At 33.0% G+C, this 12,375-nt stretch overlaps 1 protein-coding gene across 1 annotated transcript; it reads right to left on the bottom strand.

The window, feature by feature from the left end:
- Window positions 1–971: 971 nt before the first annotated feature.
- On the bottom strand, window positions 972–11,951 carry Mgat4a (alpha-1,3-mannosyl-glycoprotein 4-beta-N-acetylglucosaminyltransferase a). Its single transcript, XM_014245073.3, has 3 exons — window positions 11,599–11,951; window positions 9,424–10,771; window positions 972–5,795 (listed from the first exon to the last, which is right to left on the bottom strand). The coding sequence occupies exons 2-3, from the start codon at window positions 10,355–10,357 to the stop codon at window positions 4,882–4,884; spliced, it is 1,848 nt and encodes a 615-aa protein (XP_014100548.2). The 5' UTR covers window positions 10,358–10,771; window positions 11,599–11,951; the 3' UTR covers window positions 972–4,881.
- Between the last annotated feature and the right edge of the window lie 424 nt (window positions 11,952–12,375).

The raw sequence follows: 12,375 nt of genomic DNA, 5'->3' as shown, positions 1-12,375 counted from the left end.
GTTTGTATTAAAGAACCATTTCCGAAGTTGAAACTCTACACACGAGTTTTTCAACAAACAAATCTATTTTGATAATTACAAATATTGTATGCGTATATATTCCTTTCGTATTATTTTATAAATAATGTAAACTTTCGTTGACAATTTCTATGTAAAACTACAATAGTTACCAGCCTCACTTCATAGTTAATGTATGCATTTAAACAAGAGTTATGTATTTGTAAATAACGTATTAATAATTTTATACAAAAGCGGGGTTTTTTAATATTTACGATTCTATATTTCTATGCGCTTATTTTAATTATTCGAGAACATTTTGTACTTCAGTTAATATCAGACAACTTTCTTTTGTATACCATGATCAGGGTATATTAAGTTTGCCACGAAGTGTGTAACACCCAGAAGGAAACGTCGGTGACCCTATAAAATATATACATAATTGATCAGTATGATGAGCTGAGTTGATTTAGCCATGCCCGTCTGCCTGCCTGTCCGTCCGTCAGTCTATATATATACGAACTAGGCCCTCAGTTTTTGAGCTATACATGTTCTTTCCTCACCAAGAAGCTGCTCATTTGCTGATATCGGATCATTATAGCATATAGCTGCCATTCAAACTGAACAACCCGAAACTCTTTCATTTGACGAGGTATCCACGAAATTTGGCATGAGTTCTTTTCTAAGGCAACAATGTAATCTCTGAAGAAATCGTTTAGATCAGATGACTATAGCATATAGCTGCCATATTAACTGAACGATCGGAGTAAAGTGCTTGCATGAAAAACTTTTTCATTTGACGAGGTATCTTCACGAAATTAGGCACGAGTTATCGCTTAAGGCAACAAATTATTAACCGCAGAAATTGGTCAGATCAGATCGCTATATCATATAGCTGCCATACAAATTGAACGATCGGAATCAAGTTCTTGTAGGGAAACTTTGGATTTGTGAAGGGTATTATATCAATGCATTTGTTTTATCATCAAAACCACAACTGTATGCATTGAAAACTAACGATGCTATTATTATTTCTGACTACCATCTTTGATGTCTAGTACCAGTGAGTAGTCTATTTTGGTTCAAGTCAATCATCTGCTTTTGGTTGAAGGATATCACTATCACTTGTAAATTTGGGTGTTACATTTTCGTTATTAACTTTTACGTTGTGAAAAGTGCAAATTTAAAATGCGTTTTGCTTTCAAAAGTGCTAAAAAATTTAATTGCAATCGAATCAAAGACGAAACACAGCATAATATATTTGCCGTTAAAGCAAACTCTTTACTTTTATCCCATAAAAGACGTTTATATTTACATCACTCCTCGCAGATACTATGAAAATATATATTGAATACCGTATTTTCGTACTAAGTCAACAATTAGTTTTTTTCAGGGACCGTTACAATCGACATACAAAAACAGATAATGTCAATCCTTTTCCGACAATCTCAGAATTTGGGTGATGATTTTTTAATTTCGGATTTTTATAATTTCCTTCACCGATAATGATAAATTTTGATTAATTTTAGAATAAATCATTATTTTTTAGCAAAAAAAAAGTAAAACTCAATTTTAGATCACAGATGTCTAATGAAGTTTTTTGCTAACTTCGTTGCATGTCCTTTTAGAACAAATATCAAGGATCAAATTTATGTTATGGTATTGTTTCCTTTCGGTCCTTCAGAAAATTAGAAAAAATCTAATATCTACCGAAAATTTTACTCATAGTAAATATGTTCTGGTTTGCATTACTTTTACAAATTGTATCGCTATCGGATATGAAATATGAAAAGATATTCAAAAAGAATTTTCTGTTATTAAAAAATAGAAAAGAAAGATATAGATTAAGAAACCTGTGAAGTAAAAATGAGTTCTATTCTAAGAAAAATATAAAAAATAAAATCAAAAGTAATGATTATTTGTTTAAAAATATTAATAATTATTTATTTATTTATTTTATTATCGGTGAAGGAAATTTTAGCACTCAATATATAATCATTATTATGTAATTTTTAAAATAAAACTTATGATTACGGGCTCCGTTTTTTTCAATGTTACTATATTTGTTATGGAAGTTTACGTCACTTGCAGGTTGTCTATTCTGAGGCCGTTATTGCCATGAACACCCTATAAAAATACGTATATACTTAATAAAAATATATCTGTCCTTCTAGCACTCGAGAGGAAGTGTCATTGCTAAAACATAACTCCAAACCTTCAAAAGATTCTTATAGTGTTTGAATTTTAGAATTCAAAATATTTATCAGATAATTTATTTCATATATAGACACCTCTGGAAAGGAATCTAGATTTAATATCAAATGTTATGGAAATAGTTTTTTTTTTAAATTAAATATAGTGCCAATAAAATTAAAAATATCGGTGCTAGCTTGTCAGCATGATGGAATGGAAATACAAAAATATAATTAATGAACTACTTTTGGGTAAAATGTTTTAAAATTCTTGATAAAGCGTACAATCAATTTAATGTATTTCAAAGGTGACTAAGTGTTATATACAAATTCTTAAATTGATTAAATATTCATATGATTATATTTAATTTGGTTAATGGTGATTCCTTCTTAAGGGGCACACCTAGTGGGAAATTAAAAAAAAAAAATTGATTTTTTAGAGATTCCATATTTCGATAATTTATACCTTTAAAAATAACGTACTAAAATGTAAATCGATATCTCAAAGAGTTTTTGAGTTACAACCATTTAAAGTGTAACCGCTCAGTTCATTCAGCTTGATCAGTTTACTCGAAGACAAATGATCCATGATCATAATTTTTTTTGGCTCTTCTGTATATAACTCTACATACAATGATCTATCCGTTTTTTGATCTGATCAAATAAATTTAATTTTGGCGGGCCAAAATATAGTCGTATTCAGGAGTGGAGGACCTTTGGTATAGCGCCATCAGAGATCTCGTATAGTTAAAAAAATATTTAATTTGACTAAATTAATTTCACGATATCGATACAGAAGTTTTTTTTTTTAATTTTCGACATTTTTTAGGCTGTAACACTATATGTGACCTTGAAAATAGTAAACGCGGTGTTAATTTATTTAGAAAGTTAATGCATATGGTTTAACCGAAGCAAACATTATACTTTGCATTTAATATCTACACTCTTGAAGAGAGTGCAATTTACGCGCACTTTACAAATTTTTTAATGAGTAATTTATTAGTTCTGTTACAAAAAATTACGTTCTTAAACTCTAAGCAGAAAATAATACCAAAGTAGTACATATAATTCTATTTAATATAATTTATACAGAAGCTGGATTTTATTTCACAATATAAAATCAATGCTAGAAACTTCTTAATTTATATGTTATATTTATATTCCTTTCTTCTAAAATTGTCTAATTATATTAAATGTTTTTACATACGAGTATGTTTAAATGAAATATTTTTAAATCAATTGTACCAACTAGTTATGCACAATTAATTCAGAATGGTTTTAGAAATGAGTTCACACGGTTATTTTATACATATATACTTGAATATTTTCTATAAAAAGAGTTGTGTTATGAATACTTTGCAAAAGAAAAGTTTGTTTTATTGTTATATTCTTTTTACCACTTATATCCAATTGTTTTACTAACATTTTCAATGATATTTAGATTACAAGCTATATGTGTCAAAATTCGAACACGGACTTGCAAAATATGGACCTTCTAATGATTTCCACGAAGCTTTAAAGTCTAAACTTTTATCTATTTGACAATATGAATATATTTTTACTGTACATTAAGGTCTTACATTTAAGTGTTTTTTAATCTTTTTTTTAATTTTAAGTAAAAAATCTCAACAGAATCCAAAATATTTTCACATCTTTACGCATTAAAGCAAAGGAAGTACGGTGACATATACGTATGTATGTACCTATATAAATTCAACTTAGAGAATTACGATAATTCAACAGAAAAAAGTTGGTTTCCACTTCAAGCTTGCCTCTACTCCGGTTTGAAAAGAAAAACAACTTTTTGAACTTTTAGCATGGAAACAAGCACTCTCGAAATCAAAAAACTTCTTAGCATCGAAATCAAGGTCTTGAACTGATTTCGATTTCGGCAAATGTGATTTAATGGAAATGCAGGGTATAGCCAATTATATAATGAACTCAAATACACTTCGCTTGATGCATTTTTGGAAATACCCCATAGGCACAGATCCACAATTACCTTTTCTTATGGCTAGAGAATTTACGATAAAATATGATGAAAATGCATATACTCGAATATATAGGTATGTACATATAATTATGTATGAAAAGTTTTCCCAAAGATTAATTATATGTGTCTACTTCGTTTCTATGAATCTAAAAACAAAAAATTTCGAGTTCAATTTGGTTGTAAAAAGAAGGAAAAATATTCGAGATAGAATATAGTAAACAACTAATTTGTATAGGGTTTATAAATATCACGAAATCGTTCCGGCTTAGCAACTAGGTATATTAATATCAAATTAATAATAAACAACAGAGAAACAACACATTTCGCACAATAAAAGAGGATGCCATAATTATGTAAACTATGTGTTTTACAATAGTTGCTGTAAAATTTTACCCATTAATTAATCAACATACTTTATGTTCAATTTTATTTGGTCACAAATATTTTTTTCGTTAAGCTATTTATGCATGTCGCTATGCATAAATTAATTCTGAATTCAGTTTGGTTATACCATCAGTGCAACAAGCAATATTTTCTTTTTTTTTCATTTCGTTTCGTTTGTCAGTTTTTCTACATACCAACGCTTGGTGGAAGTTCGTTGATGTAAGCCTATCTTCGACAAGTTTTTTTCAATGACCCCTTTTAGCTCGGATTCGTTTTTATATTTCCCGCAATGGTATAGCTCCGATGTTGTAACAATCAGCTGGTCGTGAAAGACTTATCGGCACCGCTGCCCGCACCATTGCTCGTTTCGAAATCAATTTCACTCAAAAGCGCCCAATTCTCGCTGTCACCATGTACATGTAAACGTATCTCTTTGATGGCGCCAATTCTTGCATCGATTGCTCCCTCTGCGACACCGAAACCATCGAATGCACCCACTATGAGAAATTCATCCGTTGTAGAATTGTACACACTCCATACGGATGAATTTTCGCTTAAAGTATCGGCAGGTAACACTTCAACGGTAGTGTTGTAGAATCGATCCGATGGATGTTCACTATTACCGCTACGAAAGAGATAACGTCGTAGTAGTGTTGGCTTTTCAAATATGAAGCTCACCAAATCACCAGGTTGAGGCAGTAAACCCCAAAAGTATGTTTCACCACGATATGCGCGCTTTAGCAAATAGTTTTTGTAGGCGACAATATTCGATCGAACCTTTGCTGGTGGATTATGCATGTGCGGATGAAATGCTGGTACTTTGGAGCCAAATTGTTTATCCTTCAATTTTTGCACTTTTCCCTTGAGTGAAGAACTAGTGCCGATGTGTTGGAATAGTGATGGCCGATAGTGCAGCCAATATTTGGCTCGTTCCAAATTGCAGTGCTTTTGATCTTTGTCAGAGCGACATACTTTTGACTCGATAAAATAGTGTAGCAACCAATCGACTGGTTTATCATTATAGAACATTTGGAAATATGTAATTAGATATGGCAATTCGGCCGATTTAAACATTTTACCAATGAAACCCAATTGACAAAAGTCGAGCAAAAACCACGAAGGCTGGTCGGGTTTTGTTAGAGCGCTCTTGGTTATAGCATACTTTTTCATGGCGGTAATAAAATGTGATTTGGCCAATATATCGTCTTCCAATTGGACGTAGAATGTGCCTGAAAAGGTAAGGTTTCTAATTATTTTTATCGGTACTGGAAAAATTTATTTATTTATTATTTAGATTATTTATTTATTTCAATAACAAACGCCGATCGGCTATATACATAAAGATAGATAAACACTTTTTAACGTATTACATAAGTGAGTTATGGTTATTTATTCATTAACAATTCGCGGATCTTTGAGTTAAAAGTAGTAGTAGTAGTTCTAGGCCCATGGTAGACATAGCTTTTAGTTGTTCTGAATGCGGTTAACAGTCTAGCATTTCTTAGCCCTGGTCTATGTGCAGTAAACTGGAATTGTTCAAGAAACTGACATTATTAATCCGTTAATTACTTTATAGAAGAATGTCAGATCAACAGCTTGTCTACGGTTAAGTAGATTGACGATGTTGAAATGCTTGTAGACATCTCCTGTGCTCATCAGCGAACCCCGGGTGTACATGTAGTATGCAATAAATTTACAAAATTTTCTTTGAATTTTTTCAACCCTGACGACTAGTACCTGGGTGTAATTTGACCATATAATGCTGCTGTATTCCAGGATCGGACGAACGAGGGAGTTGAAAAGGTATAGAATTGTATGTACATCGCTGAACTCTCTACCTGTTCTTAGTATAAATCCAAGCGTTTGAAAAGCTTTTGATATTGTTTTGCTTATATGCTCAATAAAGTTGAGCTTATTGTCGACTATCACACCTAGGTCCTTCACAGAAGAAACCTCTGTTAGGTGGTGTAGAGGTGAAGGCTGTATGCTAGCAGATGCTGAGAGTGTGAGCGAGAGAGGCTGTACCACATTTACTTTTATTTAGTTTTAATTTATTTAAATTGCACCAATTGTATCACGCTGGAGACTGACCGTATCTTCGATGCTGTTTATCCTTCTGAATCCTTTTAGATCGTCTGCAAACATAAGATATTCAGAACTGAAATTATCACCAATATCAATAATAAATATAATGAAGAAAATGCGTCCTAGGTGAGAGCCTTGTGGAACAACAGACGGTACTTCATACTCACTTGAGATATAACCGTTTACGCGGACCTGTAGGGTTCTACCTGATAGATAAGATCGTATCCAATCTAAAGCTTTATCTCTAACTCCGTAAAAATTTAGTTTATTAATAAACGTCTCGTCGTCTACTATATCAAAGGCTTTGGAGAAGTCAGTGTAGATAGTGTGAGTACTGAGACCATGGTTCATTGCATCCAGAACGTAGGTAGTATATAAATAGAGATTGGCAGTGGTGGATGAATCCATGTTGCCTTGAACATATTATATTCTGAAATGCTGTGGTGATCTGGGTTAGAACTATTTTTTCAAATAGTTTAGACAACGACGATTGAATACAGATTGGCCTGTAGTTGGATACATCCCATCTGGATCCGGACTTATGTATAGGACTAATAAATGAGATCTTCCATGCTGATGGAAACATGCCTGATTCCAATGACTCACTAAATAGATGTGTAAACGGCTCTGCGAGTCCAGCTGCGCAGTTTCTCAAGAACTGATTGGGCAGTTTATCAAGACCGGCTCCTTTTTTGGAATCAAGTTTCCTCAATTGTTTGTACACGTCATCGTATGATACATTTAGTTCAGAAAGATTTACGTCATGTCTTGAGGTACGACTAGGACTTGTTGAAGTCTGGTTGTTGTTGATGTCGTGAAGATAAGTGCTTTTGAAGAAGGAGGCAAACAAATCGCAGACTTTCTGTCCGTTGTCAGCAGTAAAGTCGTTCCAGTGAACTGTAGATGGGATTTCAGTGTCACTTTTTCTTCTGTTCTTGACGAAGCTCCAAAAACTGCTGGCATTATTTTTTATCATATGTTCAGTTTTAGTTAAGTAGACTTTGTAACACTTTTCATTAATGTTTTTACACTCACGCCGAAGTCTGCGAAAAACGTTGTAGTAATAACGATATTTAGTTTTTTTATATCTAGTGTGTGCTGCTGTTTTTTTTTTTGATTTCATAAATCAATTCATTTGAAAACCATGTGGGAAAATTATTAGACTTTTTGTAGCGAGTAGGTACGTATAGCTCGATCCCTTAATATAATTTGTCATAAAACCAGGTAACTTTATCATCCAAGGCTGTAATTTGATACAATTCTATTCAGTTGCTGGACATAAAAAATTCATTCAACCCAATGTAGTCTGCTTCGTTGAATATCAGTCTGAGAGAAATATTTTTCTTGAGATTAGCTTGGATATCAGCATGTATTTCCAATGCTGGATGATGATAGTCTTCATTGATGAGTGGGTCTGCTCTGCTGACTATAACATTAGTATCGCTAAAACAAAGATCAAGAATTTTGTTATTGGTGTTGTAGTTTGAATTAAATTGTTGACAATTAACCAGGGACATCTCGTTATACAATACATTTTCGCAGAGTGCTTGAGGATAACTGCTGGGCAAATTAAAATCACCAAGCGAGAGTAACTTACAATTAGGATACTTATATTTTAAGAACGATATTGTATTTGTATGGCTGATATAGGAATCAAGTGGCGATAGAGGCGGTAGATAGGTGCACCCGACTATGAGGTCGCTGTTAGTACATTTTACTTTAATAAATAACTGCTCAATTGCATCTTCACTATGTTCGATTATTGTCTGTAACCTCCCCAGACGAGATGGATTCATTTAACCAAGTTTCACTTATGCAAATTATATCACTACTGCAGCAGGCTGATGAGGTTAAGATGGGTTGATCAGATAAAACTAAAATATGGAGGTTGAATACCTATGGTGAAATAGTAAAATTGAACTATTTGTATCTCATTAGAAGTTTTAGAATAGTCTGAACAAAACACACATCTGAAAAAATTTTAGTTTTGTGATTGGAAGACGAGACCGTAGAGCATAACATTATTATTAAAATTCAATTCCCGCGGCAGTCTAGTCTATGTCACCAAAACTGACTTGCACTTATAAACATAGGATCAAGGACTTTCAAGTCGGCAGCATTCCTCAATTCATTTCGGAATGTTTTTAACCGTTACAACACTAGCATGAGTAAATTTTCAAAACGACGCGATTCACAATAATATTTTTTTGTATAATATTTAGTTTTATTTACAAAAAATAAAATTATAGTTTAAAAAACTAAAAAAACACGCATTAAAGAAATTTTTAAACCTCCTCCTGAAAATTAATGCTTATGGCGCATTTATTTCGTCAGTTATCGCACTTTTAGTATATTTTAACATAACTGTTATATAAGGAGTAAGCGTGGTTATTTTCGGATTTTGCCCATCTCCACAGCGTATGAAAAAGAGCTAAAATTACTTCCTCTCAGCAAATTTGGTTGAGTTAGCTTTAGCGGTTTGGAAGATATATACATTAAACTATTTAAGGGCGGGGTTACGCCCACCTTTAAAGTAATGAGAAACTGTTATCAAATTATTGGATATTGTCTTCGGTCCTTGACACGTCTGCAAAGTTTCAAGTTGATCAGACTTCTGGAAACCGATAAAAATTAAGCTCAAAGATTCCATTACATACAAACAACCCAAGCTAATAAAAACCTATTAATATGTAGGTATTGTTTTATACTGCTACAATAACAAATTAATCATTAACTGTTTGCTGGAATTAAAATAATTTTTTAACGTCTTACCTTTGGATTGTGCGTAGGACATCAAGTACGCAAAGTCCAAATTTTGCTTACTACGCCATTTCACACGCTCCAAAGAGTCCTGTAATGTTATACGCAATGAGTCGAAATTTGGATAATACGACGGCGATGGTGCTATAATATCAATGAGGCCACAATCCACAAACGCTTCGAAGTTCAACTCGACTTGTTTGGCGATTGCATGCACAACTTCCTCCTCTGATTCGCCAATGAACACAATAATCAACGTCTCATTTTGCTCCTCTTCATTCATGTTTTCAATGAGGTTCTGCAATGTGCTCACCAAATACGTCTGCTTCTCACGCCTCACCGTCGGTATGCCTAATACAATGCTAACATCTGTTCGACCCTTCGTACGTATATAAGCCGGACGCAGTGATGTTGCATCATCAAGCAAATGTGGAAGAAAGTTGTAGGACGTCGGCAATCTAATGACAGCAGATGAACTGAAGAGCTGTGTTGTGTGGGAGTGTGTCGCGTTTTTAATTAATTGCCTTGCTTCTGGGCTCAACGATTGCAGTAGAGTGGGCAAACCTGACGCAGGCATTGCTGATGTGCTCGTGTTCATATCATTTACCGGCGGCAATGGCGCTACAGACGACAAAGTCATTTTGGTCGCATTACTTAGATGTATATACTGTGAAAGTATAGCCACATCTTCCTGCCGCGATCGATACATGGACTCAAGGTACTGCAGACGGAAACGACATTCGGCCAATTGTTGTGACAATGACTGTTCGGTGGATAGTTCTGGACCCATAACAAATAAGATGATAAGACAGGGCGTTAGCACCAGCACGGCGATCATTAATATACAGTTCCGTTCACGTAATTTGAACATTTTCGTTGTGATTTTACGGCTGCGCGTTGGTAGGACTAGTGGATCAAGATCTGCGTGTTTGCCACCGTTAACCATTACACATTAATGTGTTAATCACCTTAAAACGTTTTATACTTTATGACAGGAAATTCACAGACTTTCGTTAGTGCTGTGCAATCTGTTTTGTTTTGAGTAGGTTTCAAAAAGCTATATCAATTCGTATAGTGCGTTAAATGTATATATAGTCCGTTCAATTTAACTTAAATTTTAATAGTTCAATTTGCTAAGTAGAAAAATTGTTATGACCTATACTTAATAAGAGACCGTTGCTGGAAATATTAAATGTGTTTCTAGTAGAGCTTTATAGTTTAGCTTTATACACGGCGTCTTTTGTCTCACTTTAGTTAACGTTAAATGCAGCTGTTGTTGTTCTCATAAGCCGCTTTGCTTTGCTTATCCAATCGATCGCAGTTGTATGGATGTATTTATGTGAATAGTTCATATGGACTTCTGAGGCATAAGAAAATTAACAATTATTATAACGGCACTCAAAATTTTTGAACTATTTAATATAATATATTTTGTAAGTTCTGTTATCTATATATATAAAAATTACGAGTCACGTTTTCCCGGTAAGTTCTAAACTACTGAACAGATTATAGTAAGTTTAGTCAAGTTTGATCCAACTTAAAAAATAGCATGTGCGCAAATTAAAAAAAAATTATAATTTCAGTAAAATGCCAAATGGAACATTCAATATTTTCTCTATTGGAAAAATTTGTTCCAATCATTTTCAAAATTAAACCCTAAGTACAATCCCTTGGATTCTTACACCGGCAATTCCCTCTTATTATAAATATTTAGCTTAATTGAATAGTTGATTAAAAGGTATCCCATCGGATATGAATATATATTTTTTGTTATTGCAATCAAAAAGGCATGTTTCTAGAGTATCCAAACCCCAAAAGCGCTAGTGATGCTATTTCGCGCAATATTTGCGAAAGACACTATGGAAATGTGCAAGGGTGTACCTAACTTAAACTATATCTCCTCAGGTTGAATACTCCCAGAAAACTTCGCTTGGCGCAAAGATTTGCTACCATATCAATACAACATAATATGAACTAGCCATGGTATTAATCCTGGGTTCATACCAACTCAAGCTAATATTATTCCACGTGCAATATGCTTCGGTTGTATCTGTGCCAAGTTCAATATTTTTGACATTGTATATGGTCCGCCAAGGTAAAACAAAGCAAATAACTTTTTTCTTAAAACAATCTTTGGGCTTTACCATAAAATTTAAAATAGACACATAGCTATGTATATTTGCGTACCTTTTATTTGCGCAGTCCAAACATTGTATATGCATGACGGAAAAATAACACTAATAAAACATATGTTCGTCGTATCATTATATTTTCAGACCAACTGTTTTAGGAAATGTTATTAAACGCGACAAGTTAAATAGGAACTTATTGTTGGTTATTCATCACTTGGATTTAATATTCTTCATTCACAAAAAATAAAACTTTGTTATGGCTGGTACTAACTTTAAATGTATGATAATTCAAGAATAATTCATTATTATAGATCAAATATAAATTTATCCCCGAAACTATGTAAAAAAGGTAAAATCAAATATTTGCCCGCATGAATAAAGCCAACCGTAATGGTACAAGGCAGTAGCGAAAGTGCCCATTCACAGTACTTTTTCACCTCCTAGGCGTACGTTCACAATAAAACCAACATAATGCCTCTGGTGAGTTAAGGTGGTGAGCGGTTAAAACGGGTTGCGCATAACAAAAAAGCCGTAATAATTATTTATAAATGTATACACATAATAGTTTATATGACATTATGGTATAGGAAAATATGTGACATATTTTCAAGCATTATAATTAACCTTTTAAGAGACAAACTGAAAATTCAATTTATCTATGAGTGGACGGGAAGAAATAACTATTTTAACAGAATTTGATATAATAAATCATATAAATTATATAATCAATAAAGTAAAATTTATAATTATCATACAAGTCATAATAATTCATATAATCAATAAAACAAAAATTATGATTGTCATACATGTCATAATAATTCATTTAAACAAT

Source organism: Bactrocera oleae, chromosome 6 (assembly GCF_042242935.1).
Source record: "Bactrocera oleae isolate idBacOlea1 chromosome 6, idBacOlea1, whole genome shotgun sequence".
Lineage (NCBI taxonomy): Eukaryota > Metazoa > Arthropoda > Insecta > Diptera > Tephritidae > Bactrocera > Bactrocera oleae.
The sequence above is the reverse complement of the archived record's forward strand: the minus strand, read 5'-3'. Positions and strand labels throughout refer to the sequence as shown.